Here is a 24,347-nt window from a genome sequence, read left to right as displayed (position 1 = left end):
CGGCCGCCTGGAAGGCCAGAGATGGGTGCTCATAGTGGCGTCGGCGGGTGGTTGGCCTAATCCACGAGGCCACTAGTTGTGCTGCTCGCTGGTAGGTCATCCCCCTGTCCAGAAGTGTTGTGCAGAATTTCAGGCATAGCTGATCTAGGGCTTCCAGAGGATGGGATGGGGTAAAGCTGGCCTCCCTCTTTTCCCTTGTTCCTAGCTGGTCGGCCATTTTGGCTGGGCCTTAGGTGCTTCGTGGGATTGCGAGTAGTGTGGTCGGTATGGCTTGCTCGCAGTTTTAGTGTGCTTGGTTCAGTCGCGTGGTTGTGCCGGGATATCCCTCACCGGCCAGGGGGGGTGAACGGGGTCTTGGGGGTTGCAGCGTTTTCCGCTGAGCCGCTGGCGGGGAGGTCGGCCGCCTCTCCCGCGCCTGCACCCGTTGGTAGGCCGCAACCCTATCTTTCCGTCAGGTCGCCTCTCCGAGTCCGGCGATCCGGCAAATTGAGCCTCGGGGGTCTCACCGCTTCTCTGCTGTGTCGTTTCGGTGGGCTCGGTGGAGTATTTTGAGGTATACGTAGTTTAATTGCCGGTTCTCGCACGGAGCTCAGGCTTAGTGCGACCAGTCTGTTCGGCGGTTAGGCCCCGCCCCTTTATATATTTTTTTTATATTCCAAATATAACATCTGCGTCAAGGTATAAGGTTACAAGAATAGGTATATAACATACAACAATATATTCCAATGTGTATGCATATCAGTGTACGGTGTAGGATATGCCTGGCATCCTCTAGGACTTTGCCCTATAGTGTGCATATAAGAATATAGGTAACCATTGACTCTGTAGTACATGTGTACTAAGGGATACAAATTGGAGCTTATGCGCACTTAATACTTGAGGACTACAAAATGCGCTGCTACCGTTCGTCCCATCTTGTTATGTGTGGTTTCATCAAGAGACAGTCTCGTTGGGTGTGGTGTATGATCTCTCTGGTAGTTGTGTATAACGTAAAACTATTGAATGAAGGGTCTTAAGTAATTTAAGGGAGATAAACATTCTACGGTTGGGGGCTAAGATATGGTCAATATAAGTGTATGACTGTGTTTGCCGTCAGCTTGGTATGATGTGTTTCAGGTCAGGGCTCCCGGTGCAGTGAGTCCGGTCGCTTGGGCAGTGGTTAGATGCAGTCTCTGGCAAAACGTGTTAGAGTCCTCTCTTGAAGTCAGGGTGAGTGCTGTATCTCCTTGTGTCACGATCAGGGCACTATCCGCTCCCCAGCAGTATTTGATCACGGCGTTTGGGAATTGTGTGGCTATCTGGGCTAGTTGCTGTTGTTCCAGTAGTGCGGTGAACGGGAGATCTTCATAGATCGCCACTGTGTGTCCTTTGAAGCGTATGTTGCCAAGCTCCCTGGATCGGTTCATGATGGTGGTGCGAGTTGCGATGTCTGTTGTTACTGCTATGGTGTCTCTGGGTGCTCCTTGCAGGGCGGCCACCGCCTTTGCGGACTCTGAAAGCAGACGTTCGCATTGTGCGGTCTGTGCCTTGTTTTATGCCCATGGATGCCAGTAGCCTCTGGGTGTAAGGTAGCAATGCTTCCTCTCCCATCTGCTCTGGAATACCTCTCAGGTGTATGTTGCGTCTCCTATATCTAGTTTCTAGTGTTGTGACCGATCTGGTGAGTGTCATTACCTGTTGGGTTAGACTGTCCACCATTTCAGTTTGTGACTCCTGAAGGTCGGCCTTCCATACCTGCCTCACGTCTTTTAGGAGACTCTTGATGTCCCTTTAGTTGCCAGGGAAGATTCATCATCTGAAAAAAGACTCTTGCTCCACATCTGCTGCTGGGGGTGAGGTAGGTTCAACTGGTGGGGGTTAATGAGGATGGAGTGTCCGTGGAGCTTTTGCCTCTATTATAAGGTAATAATCCAGCAGTCACGACTGAGCTCTTTTGAGACACACGTCCGTGTTGCTGCTCGGTCAGCCTATTTTGTCCGTGGATGGAGTGTCCGTGGAGCTTTTGCCTCTATTATAAGGTAATAATCCAGCAGTCACGACTGAGCTCTTTTGAGACACACGTCCGTGTTGCTGCTCGGTCAGCCTATTTTGTCCGTGGATGGAGTGTCCGTGGAGCTTTTGCCTCTATTATAAGGTAATAATCCAGCAGTCACGACTGAGCTCTTTTGAGACACACGTCCGTGTTGCTGCTCGGTCAGCCTATTTTTGATATTTTAATATTTAAAAAAAAAAAACATTTTAAAATCTTTTCCAAAAATATTAAATTGAGGCCTTAATCTGTGAATAAAATCAGCATTTAGGGATAGTCCCCTAACAATTAATCAAACTGTTTAAAAAAAAAAAAAAAAAAAAAAAAGAATTTGGGGGCACCCCAGACAGATGGTGTGCTTGATGAAATGCTGACATGCCTTTTCAGTGGGCAGGCATGGCACTCCTCAGGCTAACCTGCCCAATATGGGTGTCGCAGTGACACAAGTGACGCTACCTAGAAGGCCCTCCTACCCTTCCTGATTCTAAATTATTTTGGTAACTTATGTAATGGTTCATACTAACAATTACTCTCATTTTGTTTCTGTCCTAATTTAGTATTTACGATCTGGCTTTTAAACCTGATGGGACACAGCTTATTGTGGCGGCAGGAAACAGAGTTCTGGTATGGAAAACTGCATTTTGTTTTCATTTATGATTTACGTGTGAAGTGTTGAATTTTCACATTTTCAGTCAGTGTTGTACACAGAAATGTAAACTGACCTGGAAATTGAAAATCTTAGGTCAATATAGAAACATTAGAAGAATTCTCCACAATTCGCTTTTTATTGAATGGTCATGCCTGTTACATCTAGGTGGGACTGCTCAATACAGATTATGAGATTTCGGTTTGCATTCTTTGTAGCAGCAAATTGAAATGATTGATTTAGTATGCTGTATTTATTAATACATAATGATATTTAGTCCTATTAGTTACCTGGAGACTGGTTCTGGAATAAAAGTACATTTTGGATTTAGCCTAGACTCTGAGATAAATCACTGCGGCACTGATGCAGAGTTTGCCCAATTTGATGACAGAAAATGTTTTGAATTTCAGTTTCTGAATTGCTTGGAATGATTGCTGCAGATTCAGCCTTTGGTTAAAAAAAACAAAAAACTTCACTTGTAATTTTTGCAAAAACAACTTAAAAAAAATATCTATTTTCCAACTAAACTATTGAAAATGAATGCTAGCTTACAATTTAAAATAGTTTATCCCTGTGGTGAGTTCACTATGCAGTGGGTTGTAGAGAGGTGTCAACAGACTTGCAAATTATGGGGACAAGAAATCTCCAAATTGGGTGGATTGAAGATTTTTACAACTAGGATATTTTGACCTTAAATTTGAAAGATGGCTCCCAGCACACCACGACTCACTGTTTAATCAATGAAACTTAAAAATCAGCGTTTCCCACCTTAGTTGTGTGCAGCGCATAAAACAAATTCAGACTAAACTTTACTTTAAAAAAAATAAAAAAAATGTAACCACTGAGGTAAAAAAAGTTTTCTCTACTGATGACCATGTGCATCATAAATATGATTTTTCACTTCAAACATATAACAAGCTAACCCAAATTAACACAAAGTGCTCACAGAGATATAAATGGAGACAGGGAGGACAATTTTGCTCTGCATTAAGGTATACTAGGTGTACTAAAACTTTTTTTTTTAATAATGAAAAAAAATTCTGGCAGCTGTACAGTCTATAATGGAGGAATGGCTAACACAATATATTTCAGTAGACCAGTCTATCACTGTGAGAACACTATTGGGAAGGACATATCAGGGCATGATGGGAAATATGTACACAAGAGCAGAGTAATGCAAGCTCAAGTGTGTCATCAAAAATTTCTGTTAAATTGCATGGCTGATGAATTCCAGGTTTCGAACAATCAGCTGGTGCTCCTGTATTTTGATGTTTTATATAGAACAAAACAAAAAAAGGCCATTATGGCTCCTATAGTGTAGCAATATTTTCAGCCTTATACTGAATAATAATTCTAAGGTTTCCAAACTCTGTTTGCAGGTTTACGACACTTCAGATGGAACCTTGATTCAACCATTAAAGGGACACAAGGATATGGTGTACTGTGTGGCTTATGCCAAAGATGGTAATTTTATGTTTTGGCTAAAATATTATTAGTTTATTATTATTATTTTATTATTTATATAGCGCCATTAGATTCCGTAGCGCTGTACAATGGGTATATTTTAAATTTATTATTTATATTGCACCAACATATTCCATGGTGCTTTTTAGTTATTCACTACTCCTAAAAAGGATTTATAATGCTACTTACAATACAAAAAAAATGGAGTTACTTGTGACAATCAAGTTGTTTCACTTGACAGGTGGAAGTGGCCCTACTTAAATGAATCTGTTAAGGAGATATTACTTAGAATTACAATTTGTTTAGTCACAGGTTATGGCATCCTAACAACTTCATGTCAATTGAGTTGTTAGGGAGTCTGAAGGTCCTGGGCACTATTTTACCTTACTATTTTACAATTTAACCTCAAAGTTGTCTTCATGTCTGCCTTGCCCTTCTGCCTCCTCCTCTGGCCGGGCATTAATACCAATCTTTTCCTCTGGAAGCTGGTTTTAGACTGAGATTGTCAACTGTTATCCTCTCACTGGCCACCCATTGCAAGGAATACGTTACAAAGCATATGTAGGGGGGATGGCGGCAAAAGGTAGATCCCCATATGTTGTAGAATTACAACTCCCTTGATGCTTTGCATGCCTTTAGAATGACAAAGCATCATGGAAACTGGTGTTTTAAAACATCTGGGGATCTCCCTTTGGTCACCCCTGATCTAAAGCAGCCCTTACAGTGGGGGGCCAGTGGTAGGCTGAGAGTATCCGCTTTCTACCTGTCACAAATACATATGGGAGAAGTTTGTGATTGGTGTTAGGACCGGTGGATAGGCATAGATGCCATGCAAAGTGAGCCATGCAGACAAATTGACATAAAGTTGTTATGGGGTCGGAGTGGTCCTTTAGTTCTTTCTTTTATTTTTTCTGCTGTAAATCAAACAGTGAAATGCTTTGCTCGGCTCGCTCTCTGAAAGAATGCAGTTATTTAGTCATTTATTGACCATGGAAAGTTTATTTTAATGGACAATATCACTGGTCCTGTTATTCTACTAGTGCTAGTAAATAAAAAAGATATTGATCCTTCCTTTCCATCAAGCTGTGTTTCTCTCATAGAGTTTGATTGTTACTGACACCTTTTCTGTATGATTTCAGGTAAACGTTTTGCCTCTGGATCTGCTGATAAAAGTGTCATCATATGGACGTCCAAATTAGAAGGGATTTTAAAATACACGTGAGTAGACAAAACAAAAGGCAATAGCATTAGTAAAATGATTCCATGTCTAGAACAATTAAAGACAATGGTAAAATGTGAAAATCCTGGATAGGCAATTTGTTAGTAACAATTCCCGAATTCTTCGTCATTATATATTTTATTTAATTGCAGATTTTTATTTTAATAATCATAGAAATAGGATTAATAGTAGTTACATAAGTGTAATATTATATATGCAGTGCAAAGATATAATTTCAAATGTAAATAAAAGATTAGCTTGTTCATTCAAATGCAGCTTTGAGCTGGTTGAGATTTATGGGAAATGTAGTCCATAAACATATGCAGTGAAAATGTTACCATTAGTAGAATATTCATATAAATAGATGACCCAGTAAGGTAGAAAAATCTGAATCCCTGCAAATGACTCTCTAAGTAGCAGTGAATAAATCTGTTTATTTGCTGAATGTTGACCAGGGAAGGTAACTATACTCAGTTCAGCAATTTGTCATAATGAAACTTATCATTGTTTCAACAGGCATAATGACTCCATTCAGTGCGTGTCCTATAATCCAGTTACCCACCAGCTGGCTTCGTGCTCTTCAAGTGACTTTGGTTAGTAGATCTGGGTTCTGTACGGTGCCACCGGAGCCTATCCGCATTATACAATGTTTAATTTTTTAAATTTAATTTTTTTATATCAGGTCTTTGGTCTCCAGAACAGAAATCTGTTTCAAAACACAAAGTGAACAGTAAAATCACCTGCTGCAGGTAATTATTGCACCATTTCCATATAACCTCACAAGAACACACGGCAGGAACCATGGTTATGGATCTCGCCTTCTCCCCCCAAAAATAAAAATGCCAGCATTGTATGCCAAATCCCTAATTTAAAGGAATACTATAGCGTGATCCATTTAGATTATCAGGTGCTCCTCGCTGAACCAGTCTCCATGCGGCCACAGATGTTGTAGGAACACCCAGTAGTAGTAGTCAAGTTAGCAAGTGTCCGTTTTCTGAGAACATTGTTCATGGGAACCCAATCATTGTCCTCACTAGTAGAACACCAAAAAATGCATTTCCATATATGGATAAAATGTATTATATTGATTAATCTGTTGCCAACTCACCAGTAGAGTCAAGTCAAGGGGAGAGGAAGCTGAGTTGCAATGTTTGACTACAAAAGTGTTATACATTTGGGAATATATTAACTGGACAGTGACATGAAACCTTGTTATAAGTTTTAATTACACCCTGCTGAATAGTCTGTTTAAACAAAACAACAGTTTTTTTAATATCTTACATTGCACATCTTGCAAACTTTTTCTTCAGTGCTTGAGAAGTTTCCTATTTTAGTTTTGTGTGGCATCTTCATGGAGGTTGTTAGGTCCCCTGTCTTTTGCCGGTAAGCGTTTGCTGTTTTCCAGCTTTTGGTCGGGGGAAAAGTAACAGGATTGGCTGTTTTTCGCAGGAGCTGTTGCAACCTGCATCCGCTATGCTCTGTGGTTATGCCCCGTCCCTCCTTTTTTTGTAGGGTGCTATTCTGATTTCTGGCTTATTTGATGTTTTTCTCATTTTGTTTTTAGCTGGACAAATGATGGACAGTACTTGGCACTTGGCATGTTCAATGGTGTAGTGAGTATCAGGAATAAAAATGGAGAGGAGAAAGTTAAAATTGAACGTCCTGGTGGATCGATGTCACCAGTGTGGTCTATCTGTTGGAACCCATCCAAGTAAGTACATGTGTAACTCTTCATTCTTATGAAATATGCCGTAGTGACCAAAATTTATACATACAGATTAAGGAACAGCGCACGCATAAAAATACATTTCTAAATTCTATAAGGCTACTTAAAATCACTTATCTCAGCAAACAAATATAAGAATTCAGTTCCGCCATATGGCTATATTGTAGTAGTGGTGAGCTTAACCATATGGCACAACTGAATCCCCATATTTGTTTGCTGAGATAGGCGATTTTAAGTAGCCTTAAAGAATTTAGAAATCTATTTATTTTTTATTTTTTTTTAATTCTTTATTTTTGAGTGCATGGAGATATAACAAGCGGGCATGTGGTACCCCATCGGCAGTCCTCATGCTTTCCGCGAAACAGTTATAACATTGGGGGTTAGGTTAGTACTTGCACAATTTTTATATTATAGGTTAAGTCACATAGAAAGCATTGCATTCTCAGCGCATTTTTATATTTATACAATGGTAAGCAAGCTAGGTACATATATCTAACTGCAAATCTTTCTTCATGGCTAAGACTTTGCTGATTGTTAGTTAAATAGGAAACAAGCTTTGTAGCTGAGACTTTGCATATTTATAGTGAAACATAGATTCGAGTGGAGCATGTAAAATTAAAAAAAATAAAAATCTTAGCGTGCGGTGTTGCTCTATGCTTGGTACACGGTAAGAAATATGTGATTTAAAGGAAACAAGCTTAGTCTAGTTATAGGGTCCAAACATCAGAAACACAGTCTAGTACATGCTTAAATTGTTAACATGGTGAGTGTTAGATATTATAGCGTGGTCGAACGAACTAGTGTGGGTTAGCTCAAAGACATTAGGTAGACTGCATTGCCGAGCATAGTAACCGGTGTCACTAGGGTACAGCCTTCACATTATGTGTCATGGTACGTGTAGGTTGTAGGCTGGCTAGTGTATGTCTAGGGTGAGTGGGTCTCGAGAGTAAGTGTCCATGTAGATGTGGGTAGCCGGTGTCCCAGGTAACCTTAGGGTGGGCCTCTCTTCCATAGTGCCGGTCAGCCGATGCCACTTGTGGGCATAGTATAGTCCTGTGCCAGTTGCTGGATTGAGACACGAGTATGAGAAAAGGAAAAAAAACAAACAGTGCTAAAGCTTGCCTATAGTATAGAATAACATCACTAATCTATCTGTACAGGGTTGCCCCGAGGCACAACGGAGTATTACTAAGTGCTAAACTGCTAGGAACAAGTGTAGTCATTGAGATCATGTTGATCACAGATAAATGGTATGGGTTTATAGTCTGCGTGGGGTATGTATGAGACATCTGGGTCCTGGTGCTTCGTTATTTAAGAGGGCTCGGAGCAGTCCAGGTTAAGGATGCCTGTGTAGGGCGGCATAATGGGTGCCTCAGCCTATACCTAGTGCTGGTAAGTCCCGGATATTGTCCCTCTCTGCCTCACCATTGTCGTCCCTTGGCTTGCTGGTGCCGCGTCTGGAGCCGGGTCCAGCATTATCTCGTGGGGTATGTTGCCTCGCGGTCTGTGGTGTTGCATCTTTTTTTGCATATAGTCGGTTCTTGCTGCGCTGGATGCCGAGGTGTTGGACAGGTGAGGTATTGGTTTGCGTCATTTGCTTTGTAATCCCGGGTGTTTTGATTTGCAGGTGGGAGCGTGCGCCCAACATGCCTGCCGCCATTTTCCATCTCTGGGCCCACTGGTACCTTTATTGTCGGACAGCCATTTTGGATGCTCGTGGTGTCTGCTTATAATAGCTGCGTCGTGCTGCAGGTCGTATCCACTTGGCTATTAGTGACTCCGCTTGGCGGTAGGTCGCTCCTCTGCTCAGCAGGGTATCCTTGAAGCTTGTGCATAGGCTGTTGAATGTCTCCATAGGGGACCTGGGTGGCTTGATGGTCTGCGCTTTGTGTGTGTGCTGGGCGGCCAGCTTGGCTTTGCCCTGCGGTTCAGATGCCCCAATATGGCTTGTGGCTAGGTCTCCTGCCTGGCCGTTGTGTCTAGGAAGGACCGGGATATCCCCCGCCGGTCTGGGGTGGGGGGGTAGCTCGGAGGGTAGTCGCTTAAGGGCTCTCGTGCCGAGGAGAGCGGCTGCCTCTCCCCGGCTTCAGCCGCCTTAGGCCGCATTTGTGTCTCTGTGTTCCTGGCCTCGACGGGCTCCGGGGTGGCAGCGTTGGGTTCCGGAGGGTATCCCCGACGTGGCGGATGTTCCCCTGAGTAGCTTTGGGCTGGGCAGCCACTGCTTTTGCCCCGGTTTGTGCCCTCTCGGCAGGAGCTCGTGGCAGACGCGTCCGCACAGCTCGCAGGTCAGGCTCCGCCCCCTTAGAAATCTATTTTTATGTGTGTGCTGTTCCTTAACCTGTATGATGTATAACCTTTCATTCTTGTCATGCTCCATTTTTTTTTTTAAATGTACATTAATGATTTATTGACATCACAATTCAGTTCAGTCTTCACACAGCCAAGGTGCATATTGTTTCCTATTTTCCACCTTCATTCGACTGGCAGGGAGCCAGAATTGAGACACTAAGTTATAGGATAGAGCTAAATACAGCTGTGTTTATTTCTGATTTTAATGTATTATTTTTTTAAGTACTCATTAGCACATATTTGTTAAAGGGACTACATACACTTAATATCACAAATCCCGAAACGCAACATTTCCACATTAAACTGAGGGATAGCATTGGTTGTAAAACCTCGCTGTTTGTGTAATGATTGTTTTTTAGTGTTGTGTTTGAACCTATTAAAATGTACTACTGTGTGTGTCTTTTTCCTGTTTTTATTTTGTTTGTTTTTTGCATTTTAAGGGATGAGCACAATGACATACTGGCTGTGGCAGATTGGGGGCAAAAGCTATCCTTCTATCAGCTGAGTGGCAAACAGGTACCTTTCCGCAAATGGGACTTTATTTTGCCAATTTGGTTTATCTGTTCAAATCTGTTGCATTGCTGCAGGTTGCCTACGTGTTTTTATTAAAGTCGCTCTGACTTTCACAAATGGGTGATGTATCTTAGAATGCTTAGCGTTGTTGGAGGAAATGTCTACGCTTTAATTTAATGTAGTGAAAATATTTCTAGTTTTAGCTTTACTCCAACAGTGTCATGATAGAAAATATGAAAAAGTACAATGTTCTCAAACATTTGCTATTTTGGCAGGGAACATGTATATAAAATGTCATCCAAATGAAATACTACAAAGTACGTCCAGGTCCTATTTGTTTGAGAGATGCAATTTAATTCTCCTGTTATGTATTGTTTCAGTTGTAACATACATATTGCCAGCAATACAAGTAGATTTTTATTTCTTATTTTTGGCAGCAAATTGATGCTTTGCTTAAGTGTGCCTAGGGAGTGAATGGGTGTACCTTGCTTATATATGGTATATAAAATGTTTACACAGTGCCTAGATTGTATTCCTTCACATGTAGCTTGTAAGCTATATATTTAAACTTAGCATTGCTTGTGTTTTCCATAGGTGGGAAAGGATAGAACCTTGGGCTGCGACCCATGCTGTGTCAGCTATTTCTCTAAGGGAGAATATCTCATTTTGAGCGGGTCAGACAAGCAAGTGTCCCTGTACACAAAGGATGGGGTCCGCCTAGGAATGATTGGAGAGCAGAGCTCCTGGGTGTGGACTTGCCGGGTTAAGCCTGATTCAAACTACGTGGTAAGAGAACGTGACTGGAGGTGGTGTAAGTTAGATGGTGACCATCCAGAATTAACAATTACCATGGCTGCAATGTTTTTTAGGTGGTTGGATGTCAAGATGGGACACTTGCTTTCTACCAGCTTATATTTAGCACAGTCCATGGTCTCTACAAGGACCGCTATGCCTACAGGGACAACATGACAGATGTCATAGTACAACACCTCATCACTGAGCAGAAAGGTAGGTGTCTTCCCTGTCCAAGTGCTTAAATAGGGGTCTGGGTCCATTCTGGTGACCACACCCCTTAATAGGAATACCAATAGAACATTTTGTGGTAAAGAACACAACAAAAAAACGGCTTTCCCTTCACTCAAAGTCTGATAGGTTTACGACCAGCAAGATCATGGTGGAAGCTTTACTTTATCTACATCAATCTACCCACATTAGGATGGCAATGAGAGAATGTATGCTGTGAGCTAAGCCATCTCTGAGCTAATCACTCCAAACTTATTATTGTTGTTAAAATAACTATAGTTACTTATGGATAATCCATAACTAAAAACTGCATTGTTGTGTGTTTTATCAAAAAGCTCTAATGTATCATGTATAATGTATATATTACTTTTCTGGCAATGCCCATTACTGATTGTAAACCATTGTTACTCTCCAGAGGTCAGGCTATATGTTTTAAGACCCTCAAATATGACCATTATGTGACCGTCACATAGACATTAGACCTGTTTTTTAAATGGTTAAAAGCAGGTGTTAGTCCAGCAGGCATCTGCAAATCTAGGGATTAAATAAATTGATTGAAGTTTAAGTCAAGGGCCCTCTAATTACTTTAACCACTATAGTTTATTGTATCTTTCTATCACCACTCTCCAGGTTGGCCAGAATTGCACTTGATATTGCGAGAGTAGTTTCTATATTATCAGTGCAGTTGTAGAGGGGTCATTCTGTGGTTGCAAATGGAAGCTAAGGGCTTTTTGTTAGACCACTTCAGTGTGTCTCTATACTTATTGCAGCATAACCACTACAATGAGATGGTGATTAGAATGCTCATTTAAAGGCCAGGACAGTTAGCTGGAAGATCCCTCTTCCTGGGGCCTTCCTGCATGCATTGACTGCTAATATATTAACCATATAATGCTGCAGTGCATGCAGGTCATGAAGACAACCATGGATTGCCAATAATAAAATATCTAGCCTGATGTAAATGTTTACTTGGAACTCAAGATATATGTCCCTTTTTCAGTACGAATTAGATGCAGGGAGTTGGTAAAGAAAATTGCCATCTACAAGAACAGACTGGCCATCCAGATGCCTGAGAAAATCCTCATCTATGAGCTGTACTCTGACGATGTGTCTGATATGCATTATCGTGTCAAGGATAAGATTGTTAAAAAGTTTGAATGCAATCTCCTGGTGGTGTGTTCACAGCATATCATTGTATGTCAGGTCAGTATACTCACTCTGCCAAGCAACTGTGTGCACATTAACACGACATTTAACGTTTGGAGGCTCAACATTACTTATCACATTTAAATCAAGCCAGTGCTCCGATGTATCTAGCTATACACGTCTTCACTGAGAGGGGTTTAGTATTACCGGAAAAACCAGGCCATGGCCACGATTGACATGTTTCAATTTCACACAGCTCATCATCTCAACTTTATATTTTAACAACTGCTAAATGCCTTCTTACAACCCTAAAGCTGGTAATGGATTTCAGGCTGCACCCCTTCCTGGTCACCTTTACTAACAGTTAAACTAGTGGCATCCGTGCTTAGCAGTTACTAGAACAGCATTGGAGCGTGGCCTTCCATTTATAATTTGTAGCTTGTATTTATGGTTTTGGTGTTTTATGATAATACGAAAAATATGTGGTAAAAGTTACAACATAACCCTAACCCAGGAACTGACGGAATATGGAGACCTCTCAGGTTACAAGGTGAACCTAGCCAAATCCACAGCGCTCCCAATAGCCGTGCCACCCGCAGACGTGACATACATACAAGAACACTACCAAATACCTATAGCAAATACTGCAATAAAATATTTGGGGATACAGCTCACCGCAGACCCCACACACCTATACAGAGCTAATAATACTCCCCTCCTCAAAACTCTCAGCACGGACTTAGACAAATGGGTGGACAAACCCTTGTCGTGGATAGGAAGGGTCCACACGATAAAGATGAACATACTCCCCAACCTCCTTTCCCTCTTCCAGGCACTACCCATACCGGTCACAAAATCTGACCTAGCCCCCCTACAAAACACAATAGGAGACTTCATATGGCAACACAAACGACACAGGTTTCCCGGAACATTCTTTATAGGCCCAAAGATGGGGAGGACTGGGCCTGCCTCATCTACACAACTACTACCGCGCGGCCCAGATAGCTCAGATAACCATGTGGCACTCGACACTGGGAGACCGCAGATGGGCAGACCTGGAGGCCAGCATTATGGGAGCAGACCTACCCCAATTTTATATATGGCTACTGAAAGAACACAGGGCCCTACTACGCACCCAATGTCCAGCAATCCTAAACTCCATACGGGTCTGGGACGCCACAGCTTTAAAATATAAACTGACAACCTCACCCTCCCCAATGATGCCAGTCCTGAGAAACAGGGCATTCCCACCAGGAATGCGAGCCAGGGACTTCAAGAACACAGAGGGGGCGGGCCTACAGAGAGCGATCCACCTGTACGAGGGCGACCAGATACTAACATTCGAAACCCTGGGGATTTCGCATAACACAACCTAGCAAAAACTGCAGCACAAACTAAACCAACAGGCTCTGAGAAAATGTGTCTCAAGGAAAACCCCCCGAAAGGGCTCATCACGACTCTATACGCACACCTTAGCTCCAATAACACCGACTGGGGGGACCTACATTACACGACTCAATGGGAATCAGATCTGGGAGAGGCCTTGGAGGGCACAGACCGGAGATATATCTGGGATGCAAATAAGGCCACCTCAATAGGTGTTACACAACAGGAGCAGGCATACAAAACCATGTTCAGATGGTATAACACCCCAGTGAAGCTATACCATATGCGCAAAATCCCCGACGATCTGTGCTGGAGGGGCTGCGGACACAAAGGTGGGACTGCCTGAAGGCACAGGCCTTTTGGAGAGAAGTAGGGAGCCTATTAGACAAAGTGTTCCAGAGAAGGTGGGCATAGATCCATGGGTGTGCCTGCTATCCAGGCCACTCGATGAATAGTCAGGAAGGGACCAAAAATTCCTACGTAAAATCACCCTAGCAGCTAGACTCACCATGGCACAGGCATGGCTTAAACCTGAATTCCCCAGATCCATATGGTGATAAACAAAATAAGAGATATCCACGTCATGGACCCCCTCACGGCACTGGTGAGAGGTACCATGAAGGTATATGAAAAGGTCTGGGAACCCTGGAAGGTCAGTGATACATAGAACTGAGGCTAGATCAGAATAGGGGGCACCGCCCCCCCTCTTCTCTATCCATTACTCCTTTTTCTTATGTGTTATCGGGAGAATTGGAGACCACGAATTGAGGCCACCCGCCACGAGCGGAGGGCGACCAAAACAGACGAAGCACCATACTAAGGTCTCCATTCCTCTAACTGGTTAATTGTTCACTGTGTATTTGTTAACATGTGTCGCCAACAAATGTACACCTGAGCTCGAGACAACGAACATAATACTGTAAGAATCGCATTACACGTTGTATATATGTACTCGACAGTATAAATGTATGTACTATGTTATGCATATTTAACAGCCAAAGTGTAATGTAACGACACACCAAAAAAAAAAGAATAAAAAAAAAAAAGTTACAACATAACCTTTAATTAGAAAATATATTAAAAGTATGTCATATTAGATACTAATCATATTCATTACAATACACTATTAAGAACCACCAAATTGCAAAACATCTGATCAACCTAATATAATGCAAAAGGGGAACCTCTAACTCAGTGTGCAAGTAAAGAATGTTTAGTCAAACTAGACTAAAACACAATCTCTTAAGCGATCATAATGGATAAAGGACCTAACCTGTAAAATGTGGTTACACTTGTAAGACCCACACTATAAATAGGTGGATAATAATAATCTAGTATAGAGAAAAAATGTAATATAGTCAGAAAGTTACCAGAAAAATCACTTAAATATAGTCTGATAGTTATTAGAAAACCACTCATAAAGAACCAGCCTATGATGAAGATGGTTAAAATTTTTCCAGATTTGTAAAAATGATATACACCCTGTAGTTCTCCCAATATAATCCACTCCCCTACTTTACCATCCCTATTTATGCCTCAAGGATATAACTCAACAATAACCAAAAATCAGTTCATCACTATTTTGTGTGATAATGACCACTATGGGTCACACAAGTATAAATAGTGTTTTTTGGTTATTATAGGCATTATAATGTGGTGCATGCAGCTATACATACCTACCACTTGGAGTCACTATCCACTCAGAGTTATACAGATATAAGTCAAACGAATTGAATACTGGAAGCCACCTAAGTAATTCTTAAGTTGAATAGTATTTATTTATTTTTAAAATATTTTACCAGGAAGCATACATTGAGATTTCTCTTGTTTTCAAGTATGTCCTGGGCCCACACACACTGCATTGTTAGTAGCAAAGCACATAGACAGGAGGGACAGATAGTTATACAAGAAAAACAGGAACCAGCTTCCCTTGTGAGGGGGAGAGCAGATCGGCTGTTTCCTAGTCCTAGTCTAGTTGTGGTGCTTGAGGATCCATTCCTTCATGCATTACAAGCAGGACTTCCATTGTTTGGGTCTTTTGCCTTGAGATTTACTGAGCTGTATTTGTTCAGACGTATATTATTATTATTATTATATTTATATAGCGCCAACAAATTCCGTAGCGCTAATGAACTAGTAAGTGGACTAATGAACAAGTAATTCTAACCAGGCACGTTTAAAGCACAGAAACAGAGGGTTTGAAGGCCCTCCTCAATGAGCTTACATGCTAAAGGGAGTGGGGTAAAGTGGCACAAGAGGTAAGGGAAGTATTAGTGAAGTAGATTGGTAGAATAGTATTCAGTGAAGACTTAGTGTGGTACCTATCGATCTGTACAGTAGATAGAACTTTAGAACCATTCTGGAAATCTCTCTTTGGCTGGACGAAAATCATGACAAATGCAGTTGAGACACGTGTGTGGCAGTGATTAGCTTTTATGAGTGAAATTATAGGCAAGGATTGACTTTTATATCTAATAACAACCTGCTGGGCAATCTCTCTGAGATATTGCTGCCATCTCCTAGTCCTTACGTAAGCTGCACATTTGTTAGAAAATAAGTCGGATATCTTTGCTGTGTTTTATTTGTTCCTTTTTATGTTTTTACATGTGGGATGTGAGCTCTGTTTGGGGAAGTGTTTCCAGGAAGGGTAATGCATTAGTGTAAAACCCACAAAGTCAGCTAAATATTGGTTGTAGTAAAGAGATAGTTGCTTAATAGTTGAATTTGCAATTAAATGTATAATTTATCAATATGTTTTCCCTGTGTGTCATGACATATAGAGGACTACAAGATATTTTGGTACAGGAGAGAGAGGTTCACTTTAATCACTTTAGACTGTTTAGTTGAAGGTGCAATAAATCTCCATTTCTGATTAGACCTGTGGTTAATTTGTTATTTTTACATAGGTTATATTATCCATAATGCTTATTATACTCTATCTTCTCTAAGCCTCCCTGTTTACTGCATTGTGATAAATCTTTTTTTGTATTGTCTCAGGAGAAGCACTTGCAGTGTTTGTCCTTCAAAGGTGTGAAGGAGCGTGAGTGGATGATGGAGTCCTTGATCCGGTATATTAAGGTTATTGGAGGTCCATCTGGAAGAGAGGGCCTTTTGGTGGGGTTAAAGAACGGACAGGTAAGCTTACACAAGCCATTCTTGTACAGAATTGTTTACAAGCTACACATTCATTTCACAAACATGTTACTCGCAGAATATTGCAGAATAAAAATAATACAAAGAAAAAATACATTTTATGAAGCTAGTTTTCCAATTCTTACAGTGGCCCTGATTGAATACCAGAATAGTTCACCAAAACACATTTGGAAACATGGTAACGTGTTCATCTCTCTGCATGCACATGCTCTTACGCAGTTTACGCAGCAGAGACACATATGTGCTCCATCCTGACTCCTCTGTTATCAGACACGACCATCACGTGTGATATTGTACATAAGGACAGGTGCCCATGTTTGAAGCACAGATTCCCACCCGTTGCTACAGCCCATATTCATGTTTGAAGACTCCTGAGGTTAATGAGAGTAGTCAGCATATTGTGGACTTGCCCAAGAGCTTACAATCTAGAAACGTATTGCACTGCAATTGATTACAAAGCCTGCCTGTAAGGGTAATAAATAAAAAAAATTACGTTTAGATCATAATTTAAGCTGTACATTTGCTATTTTAATGTATATACATGTACCTTATTCAAAACATTTTATATTTTTGGCTCGCCAGTTCATTTTAATAATTTACATTAATTCAAATTCACATTAACAAATCTATAAAAAGACATAATATGCAGATAGCTACTAATGTTATTCTTGTAACAAAGTGCAGGAAAAAGACACAAAGGATGCAGATAGAGGTTGAGCTTCTGGAGAACATGTGATGAGACAAACAAACCATCCCCAAAAATTATAAAACTAACCGTATACTGAAGGAGTTGGCCTGTTTAGCATGATTACTGAAATGACCAGCAGATGGCGCTGTGTGTTCATTACATCTCACTGCCTGGCGATGTACTAACATTTATACTGGTTCATTACTCAAAGCTGTACTCGTATAAAATTGTTGGAGCTTAATGTTCATTGTTTCCTTTCTTTATAACCATAGTGTTAGATGGAAATTTCATCCTGGGCAATTTGCCTTTTTTTTTTTTTTTTGAATTCTTTATTTTTGTTGTGCGTAAGCTTATAACATTCGCATGTGAGGTACCCCAAAGGCAATCCTCCAGCGCATTTAAACAGTTATACACAGAGGTACATGTTAGATCAAGCACATTTGTTTGTTAGGTTATTAACAGTATGGATTCACGCTTCTAAGGTATTGTCATAATAAAACATAAACTTGTTAACGAGAGAACGTTGACTTTAAGGTAAGTTGCTTTGTACGCAGGTTTGGTTAGTGCGTGTGGTAGTCAAGTATCGATTTATGTAATGCATGTATTCAATGCTATGTAAGAAAGCAGGCTAGTGTGGTTACGCTGTGCATTAGTCATATTTAGTGGAGGCATATAGGCGTCTCTCCTAGGTTTGTCAGGTGTTTGTACCCTAGTATTGTTAAGTGGGACTATACTTAGGTATCTGCGCGTTATATACATGCTAAACCATTGCGTTTGTGTGTAAGACACTAGTAACTACACAGGCTTGATAGGGTAGAATAGTCTCCAGCATATGTTAAACCTTCCGCTAGTAATCGCCTATTATCTATCGGTTGGGCCAGAAGCTATGTACAGTTAGTTATGTATGCGGCCTACGTTGCTGGCTAACCACAGATAAGTTGCTGTTATACGGTTATTCCTTACGTGCAAATAGCTGTATACGTAAGTGGAACGTTATAGGTTTAACAGTAAGGTGTGTGATTAGCGTTACATTAAACGCTGTAAAAACTAAATCAAAATTTCTGACATTCGCTTGTCACAAGAAGGTCAAGGCATGGAAAATAAAAAATAAAGAGTTCGAGGGACATAGTCCGCAAGGGCTGCGTATATGTGGTAGCATGTCAGCAGTCCAGGCCGCCGTGCGGCAGCGAGAGTCAGTGGGTGTCAACCTACACCTGTGGTCGGCTCTGGCAGATCACATACCGATAAGTCCCATGAGGCCTTGGCGTCGTCGATCATGGTTGCTGCTCTCTTGTGTGCATCTGTGCCGTGGAAGGGAAGCTGGAAGCCTGGTCGGACGCCGGCTTTTAGAGCTTGTGAGTAGCTTGTGTGGGATGTCGGCTCAGTCGTCTTGTTCTCTCGGGTGCAGAGGTCTGGGAGTTCGGCCATGCGGTATGGCGCCGCTTTGCAGGTCGCTGATGTCCCTGGGTGAGAGGTGGTTCTGGCATGAAGGGTGGTCTCCCCCGGGTGATGCATTGCTTGTCCCTGCCGTTTGGGTGCCTGGCGTAGCCATCGTCGGGTAGCCTTCCTGGGAGCCGCTGGCGGGTGTCTGTTTAAGCGGTGGCGGGTTGTAGGGCGTATCCACGCCGCTGCGTGTTGCAATATCATTTTGAAGGCCTGGCCTTTAATGTGGAGTTCAGACCAGAGGCTCGCACCAAGCCGGTCAAAGAACTCCAGAGTATGTACAGGCGGTTTGATACAGGTTCTCCCTTTCGCGGGCCGTGTCTGAGCCGCCATCTTGGGTGGGCCCATGCGGTGTTGCCTGTCTGCTGAGTTTGTCGCTTGGTTGGGGGTGACCGTCCCCAGCGGGGACCGGGATAACCCCCGCCGGTCCATGGGGGGGGATAGCAGGGCTGCGTGTGTATCTCGGGTGGGAGCGGGTCCCTTGCCGGGTGATCGGCCGCCTCCCCCATGCTGCAGGCACCGCTCCATTTTAGGCCGCGTGGCCGGTTCAGGCTTTCCCAGGTCGGATCGGAGCCAAACTGGTATCGCTGTAATCCCTGCAAGGTGCTGCGTCTTGCCCCAAACACCTGAAGTTGCCAGCCCCTGTGCTTTGGGCAGGATTGGCGGATTCGTGTCTGCCGGTGCAGGAGGATTCAGAATGCGCGTCCGGCCATCTTGGCTGTCAGGCCCCGCCCCCGGCAATTTGCCTTTTAAAGGAACAGTGTGAACCCCATGATAAGTGGTTATATTACAAGTCTTTTGTGTATTCCCCCATTTATTTTACCGTTTTTGAGTGGTATGACATAGACTGGGTGTCTTCAAGCCCCCAAAATCATTCAAACACCTTCCAACCATGGAGAAATGATGGGCTGCAAATGCGGAGAGCAGTTTAGTCTAGTAGGCAGAGCATATCATTGCTGTCTATCAGAGGCAGCAAAGGGGACAGGCATTGAGTGTTGAGAGAGTCCAAGTTTTTTTTGTAAAAAACTGCTTAAATAGCCTGTCAAAAAACAAAGGTTAAAACAACAACCCAAGTAACCATGGAAAAAATTGTAGTGGTTATTGTGCTTAGTATGTGAGTTTCAAGGGAAGATGTACTAATTACATGACTTATATGACATTCTGCTGTGCGGTTTCACTGCTTTACTTTGTACATCCTGTGAAAACTGTGGATCATGCACACCACACACACATAACATTTTGGGATTGTACTTCAAGCATTGTATGAGAAATTCATTGGTAAAAGTCTGGCCTATTACAAGATCTATTACAAGATCACTTCATCCACTGTTCCCCTTGTGTCCTCATTGTCATAGTCTTCCTCCCCTGCTTCAGATCTTAAAGATATTTGTGGACAACCTGTTTGCCATCACGCTGCTCAAACAGGCGACATCTGTACGGTGTTTGGATATGAGTGCCAGTCGAAACAAACTTGCTGTGGTGGATGAACACAATACTTGCCTAGTGTATGACATCACAACAAAGGATCTCCTGTTCCAGGTGAGCAATACTCATCCCTCTGTCTTAACAAGGTTCTTACGCCGACAAAAAAATCCTGCATGTTTTCTTTTGAAGTATTTGAAATCTTTGATTGCAATAACTGCAGATTAAAGGGACACTATAGTCACCCAGACCACTTCAACTCAATGAAGTGGTCTGGGTGCCAGGGCCCTCAGGTTTTAACCCGTCAGATGTAAACAGAGCAGTTTTAGAGAAACTGCTATGTTTACATAGCAGGGTTAATCCAACCTCAAGTGGCTGTCTTCCTGAAAATTCGCATCCAGCGTGCAGAACGTCCATAAGAAAGCATTGAGAAATGCTTTCCTATGGACTTTTAGAATGCACGTGTGGCTCTTGCCGCGCATGCGCATTCGGCTCCACTCGGGAGCTGACATCGACATGGGAGGAGAGGTCACCAGCGCAGAGAGAGCCCTGCGCTGGATTAAGGTAAGCTGCTGAAGGGGTCTTAACCACTTCAGTGCCACAGGAGGGGGACCCTAAGGGTGAGGATCCCCCAAGGATGACATAAGGTCAGGAAAACGGGTTTGTTTACCTGACACTATAGTGATCCTTTAAGTATATGCAGCTACTGCAAGCCCTACCGTTCTACCATACTGCATACTTTCGCATCTGTTCCATGGAATAATCAGAAGCCTTTCAAAAGCAACTGCATTTTTGCACATATATCCATTCACAGATTTCTCAATAAGCTGTGCTACAAGCCTTTGAGTGGCAGGTGCTCTGCGCAAGAGCCTGTCTTTGAGTTTTGCTTCACAGAGCTGAACTGCCAGGAAGAAACACCCCCAGCTGTTAAACGGGTCACGGAGATTTGCTTTATGTGTTTTTTGTTGTTTTTTTTTTTTTTTAAATGTAACCTCCCAACTGTACAGCCTCTTTCCATCAATTTCAGCCCCCTTTACCTCAAATATTTAAATCTTTGCGGTGCTGGATCCTCTTGCCAGCCTCCGCCATCTTCTAGTTACTGGCAGTGACATAGCTTCACAGCCTTTACCTGCCCAAAATATGCGATTTGATCACCAATATTATATTATTATATGGTCATGCAAGGTGATTTTGCGAGGCAAAAGAGGAAGTACTGGGTTTGAAGGTGAGTATTGTGAGAGAACTTGACTCACCAAAAGCCTTAAGCTCCACCCTTTGCCAAGATTGTCAAGCGTAGGAAAAATATATCAGACAAAGTAGTCGTTACTTTGTCTTTTGTTTTTAAAGAGAAATAGATCAGAAAGGAAGAAAAGAACAGATTCTGGAAGTGAAGAGGAAATGACTGGAGAAAGGATTGTTTGGGATTGCAGAGCCACTTTGCAGTGGACATCTCACTTGTTTTTGGGGGGGTTTATATTTTCTGCCAACATATATAAAGTGACGTATTTTCATACATTTTAAAATATACATATTTTTGAGTTTATCATTTGCTAGAAAATATTCTCCAAGTCAGCTGTTTTTCCAACTTTGCTACTTTAGCGTAAAATTGCCAAATCCTTGGAGAATTTAAAGGAAACCTTCAGGCACCATAACGTCTTCATCTCAATAAAATTGTTATGGTGTCTGGAGTTCCCTTACGCTATCTTACCTTTTAACTATTAACTCATTCACTTAAGATGTGTCCCCAGGTGCTAGTCTCTACCTTCCTATTTCTGGGGTAATGCAGCTGCATAAATGTAAACAGTGAGGGGGCAGCTGTGATTGGCTGAGACTGTTAGCTGGCAGCCGCAGCGTATACCTGGCTGCCTAATGCGAGTAGTCCATGTAGAAAAAGGAGAGGGAGAGACTTGCGCCTAGGGACACATACAAGAACACTTAAAGCGTATGGAGAGTCCAGACTCCAAAACAACTTAATTTAGACAAAGTAGTCATGGTGTTGGAAGTATCCCTTTAAGACGATTTACAGTTTAGTGGGTAATCCTAAAATACATTATTATTATTATTATTATCAGCATTTATATAACGCAAACATTCTGCAGTGCTTTACAATATTATAAAGGAGGAAATTTAACAATAGATGAGACAATTACAAAATGTTACAGTAGGTTAATGAGAACCCTGTTTAAAAGAGCTTAAAATTGAGAAACCTTGTTATGAACAGTTCAGTTAAATGTCTGCTTTGTAAGGATGATGAAAATGCCTTCTCATACTAGCATTCATCGCTGTTATGCAGATAAGATTTAATTCAAGTGTAGAATCAGGATTGTGAATGTGTGCATTTCTATATAAAATACATTTGACATTCATGGTCTGTAACCCTTTATAGGAGCCCAATGCTAACAGTGTGGCATGGAATACACAATGTGAGGACATGCTCTGTTTCTCTGGAGGGGGATTCCTGAACATTAAAGCCAGTAACTTTCCTGTACACCAGCAGAAATTACAAGGGTTTGTGGTGGGTTACAATGGATCCAAGATATTCTGTCTGCACGTTTACTCCATGTCTTCTGTGGATGTGCCCCAGGTATGGTAATCTTTAGAGAATTAAGGTATTGACTGCTGTGGGTTGCCCTGTTTAAAAGTATGATTTCTGATGCAGCTGGCTACCGTTTGTCGTACAGCATAGGCTGTGTTGTGCAGTGGCATTTCGGTACATACACAGGTCAAGCCATCTCTGTTCTCTTCATTGTCACAACTGAGATGCAGCTCCGTATTTATTAATAGGGTTTAAAATTTCAACCCTATGCTTCTAATCAGACCTTAAATGTTGCTCACCATTGCAAGCCTGAAGGGTGCATTGCACAGTCACCAGGAGTGAATATTCACTTGCCATTGGCTAGTGGGTGAGTGGAAATTCTGAGCCCTAATAATGAATACGAATATTTTTTAATCTCACTATTTTACAGAGGGAGTTAGTGAGTGGGGCACTGTGTCTTTGGTGGGCCGTACGGTGCTAGGTCCATAATGAAAGAGTTCTTTCACTGATATTTCTGGGTGACATGCAGGACATTAAAGGTTGGCTGCCTGCCATTCACAAACGTCAATGTGGGTGGTGTGTGAATGTCTCTCTCTGTGTGCTTCTGTCTGTATATATGTGCCGACTCAACTGTGTTGAAAAAAATCCCGAGACAGGAGGGGATAGAATTTTGTAGATGATGCTCCATTTCATATACCAGGCTGAAAACTGATCGGTCTTGTAATCAAGTCTGGTAGGGGGTTCTTGTCAAGGGACCTGCAAGTGATAAACCCCCAAATTTACAGATGCAAAAGAAAATATGCAAAGTTGCTATTTGGTGGTGGCACACAATACTCCATCTCCCAGATGGTGGTGACTTAAATAGCCCTTACTCACCATTTAGTGAGGTATTGGTGGTACATTCAGACATGCAAGCAGATGTTCATACTCTGCTGCTGAGGGGCATATGGATGGAGCTTTTGTTGGGCTGTACTACGGCACGACACAGAATATCTCAGCACCATACTACATGCATTTACATTACTTCACATAATTCCTGTAGCCAGCCAGGTCTTGTTACCTGGGGAGAGAATATACATTTCAATGCTGGGTATTTTCTGGGATTTCAGTGAACGGTCAGAATTGTGATTTGTAGGGCTTCTCTAATTGTGTATCAGGACTCAGTCGCCCACTATATATTTTATTTACACCTAGCCATTGTTGAGTGAAAATGTATCCTTAGTGAGTGTGCCATGGACCAGGCTTGCATCAGTAATGTTTATGCTTCTCTAGTAGCATAGGACATGACATTTTGAGCCCTGTATATAATATTATTAATATCATGATTATTCTCTTGAACATGGTTTCTTTACAATGGATACCTGACATACAGAATCTGACAGGGTGCCTCTGAAAGCCAGACTAAATGACCAGCCAGTTTATATCATGTGGTGGACTCCCATCGCATAATTAGCTGCTTTCATATGAATTGTCCTGCAGCCATTTGAATATTTATTTACATTGACTAAAAACATAACCAGTAGGATTATGAGGATTGAGGTTAGAGCCCTATGTTCCCATCCTTGGTGCAATTAGTTGGATATTTGCTGATCTTCATGTTTGCC

At 42.0% G+C, this 24,347-nt stretch overlaps 1 protein-coding gene across 1 annotated transcript in view; it reads left to right on the top strand.

Annotated features, from left to right (window-relative positions):
- Positions 1-24,347, top strand: part of IFT122 (intraflagellar transport 122) — an 82,377-nt gene that overhangs the window by 6,941 nt on the left and 51,089 nt on the right. Inside the window, exons 2-14 of the mRNA XM_063426315.1 lie at positions 2,587-2,653; positions 4,055-4,139; positions 5,279-5,357; positions 5,875-5,951; positions 6,041-6,107; positions 6,923-7,069; positions 9,874-9,949; positions 10,541-10,732; positions 10,816-10,954; positions 11,970-12,172; positions 16,499-16,636; positions 20,160-20,324; positions 22,594-22,791. Of these exons, the coding sequence (XP_063282385.1) occupies positions 2,587-2,653; positions 4,055-4,139; positions 5,279-5,357; positions 5,875-5,951; positions 6,041-6,107; positions 6,923-7,069; positions 9,874-9,949; positions 10,541-10,732; positions 10,816-10,954; positions 11,970-12,172; positions 16,499-16,636; positions 20,160-20,324; positions 22,594-22,791 (1,633 nt within the window). The remainder of the gene's footprint in view (positions 1-2,586; positions 2,654-4,054; positions 4,140-5,278; positions 5,358-5,874; positions 5,952-6,040; positions 6,108-6,922; positions 7,070-9,873; positions 9,950-10,540; positions 10,733-10,815; positions 10,955-11,969; positions 12,173-16,498; positions 16,637-20,159; positions 20,325-22,593; positions 22,792-24,347) is intronic.

The sequence above is a fragment of the Pelobates fuscus genome, chromosome 7 (assembly GCF_036172605.1).
Source record: "Pelobates fuscus isolate aPelFus1 chromosome 7, aPelFus1.pri, whole genome shotgun sequence".
In the NCBI taxonomy this organism is placed as follows: Eukaryota; Metazoa; Chordata; class Amphibia; order Anura; family Pelobatidae; genus Pelobates; species Pelobates fuscus.
This window is presented reverse-complemented; position numbering and strand designations above follow the sequence as displayed.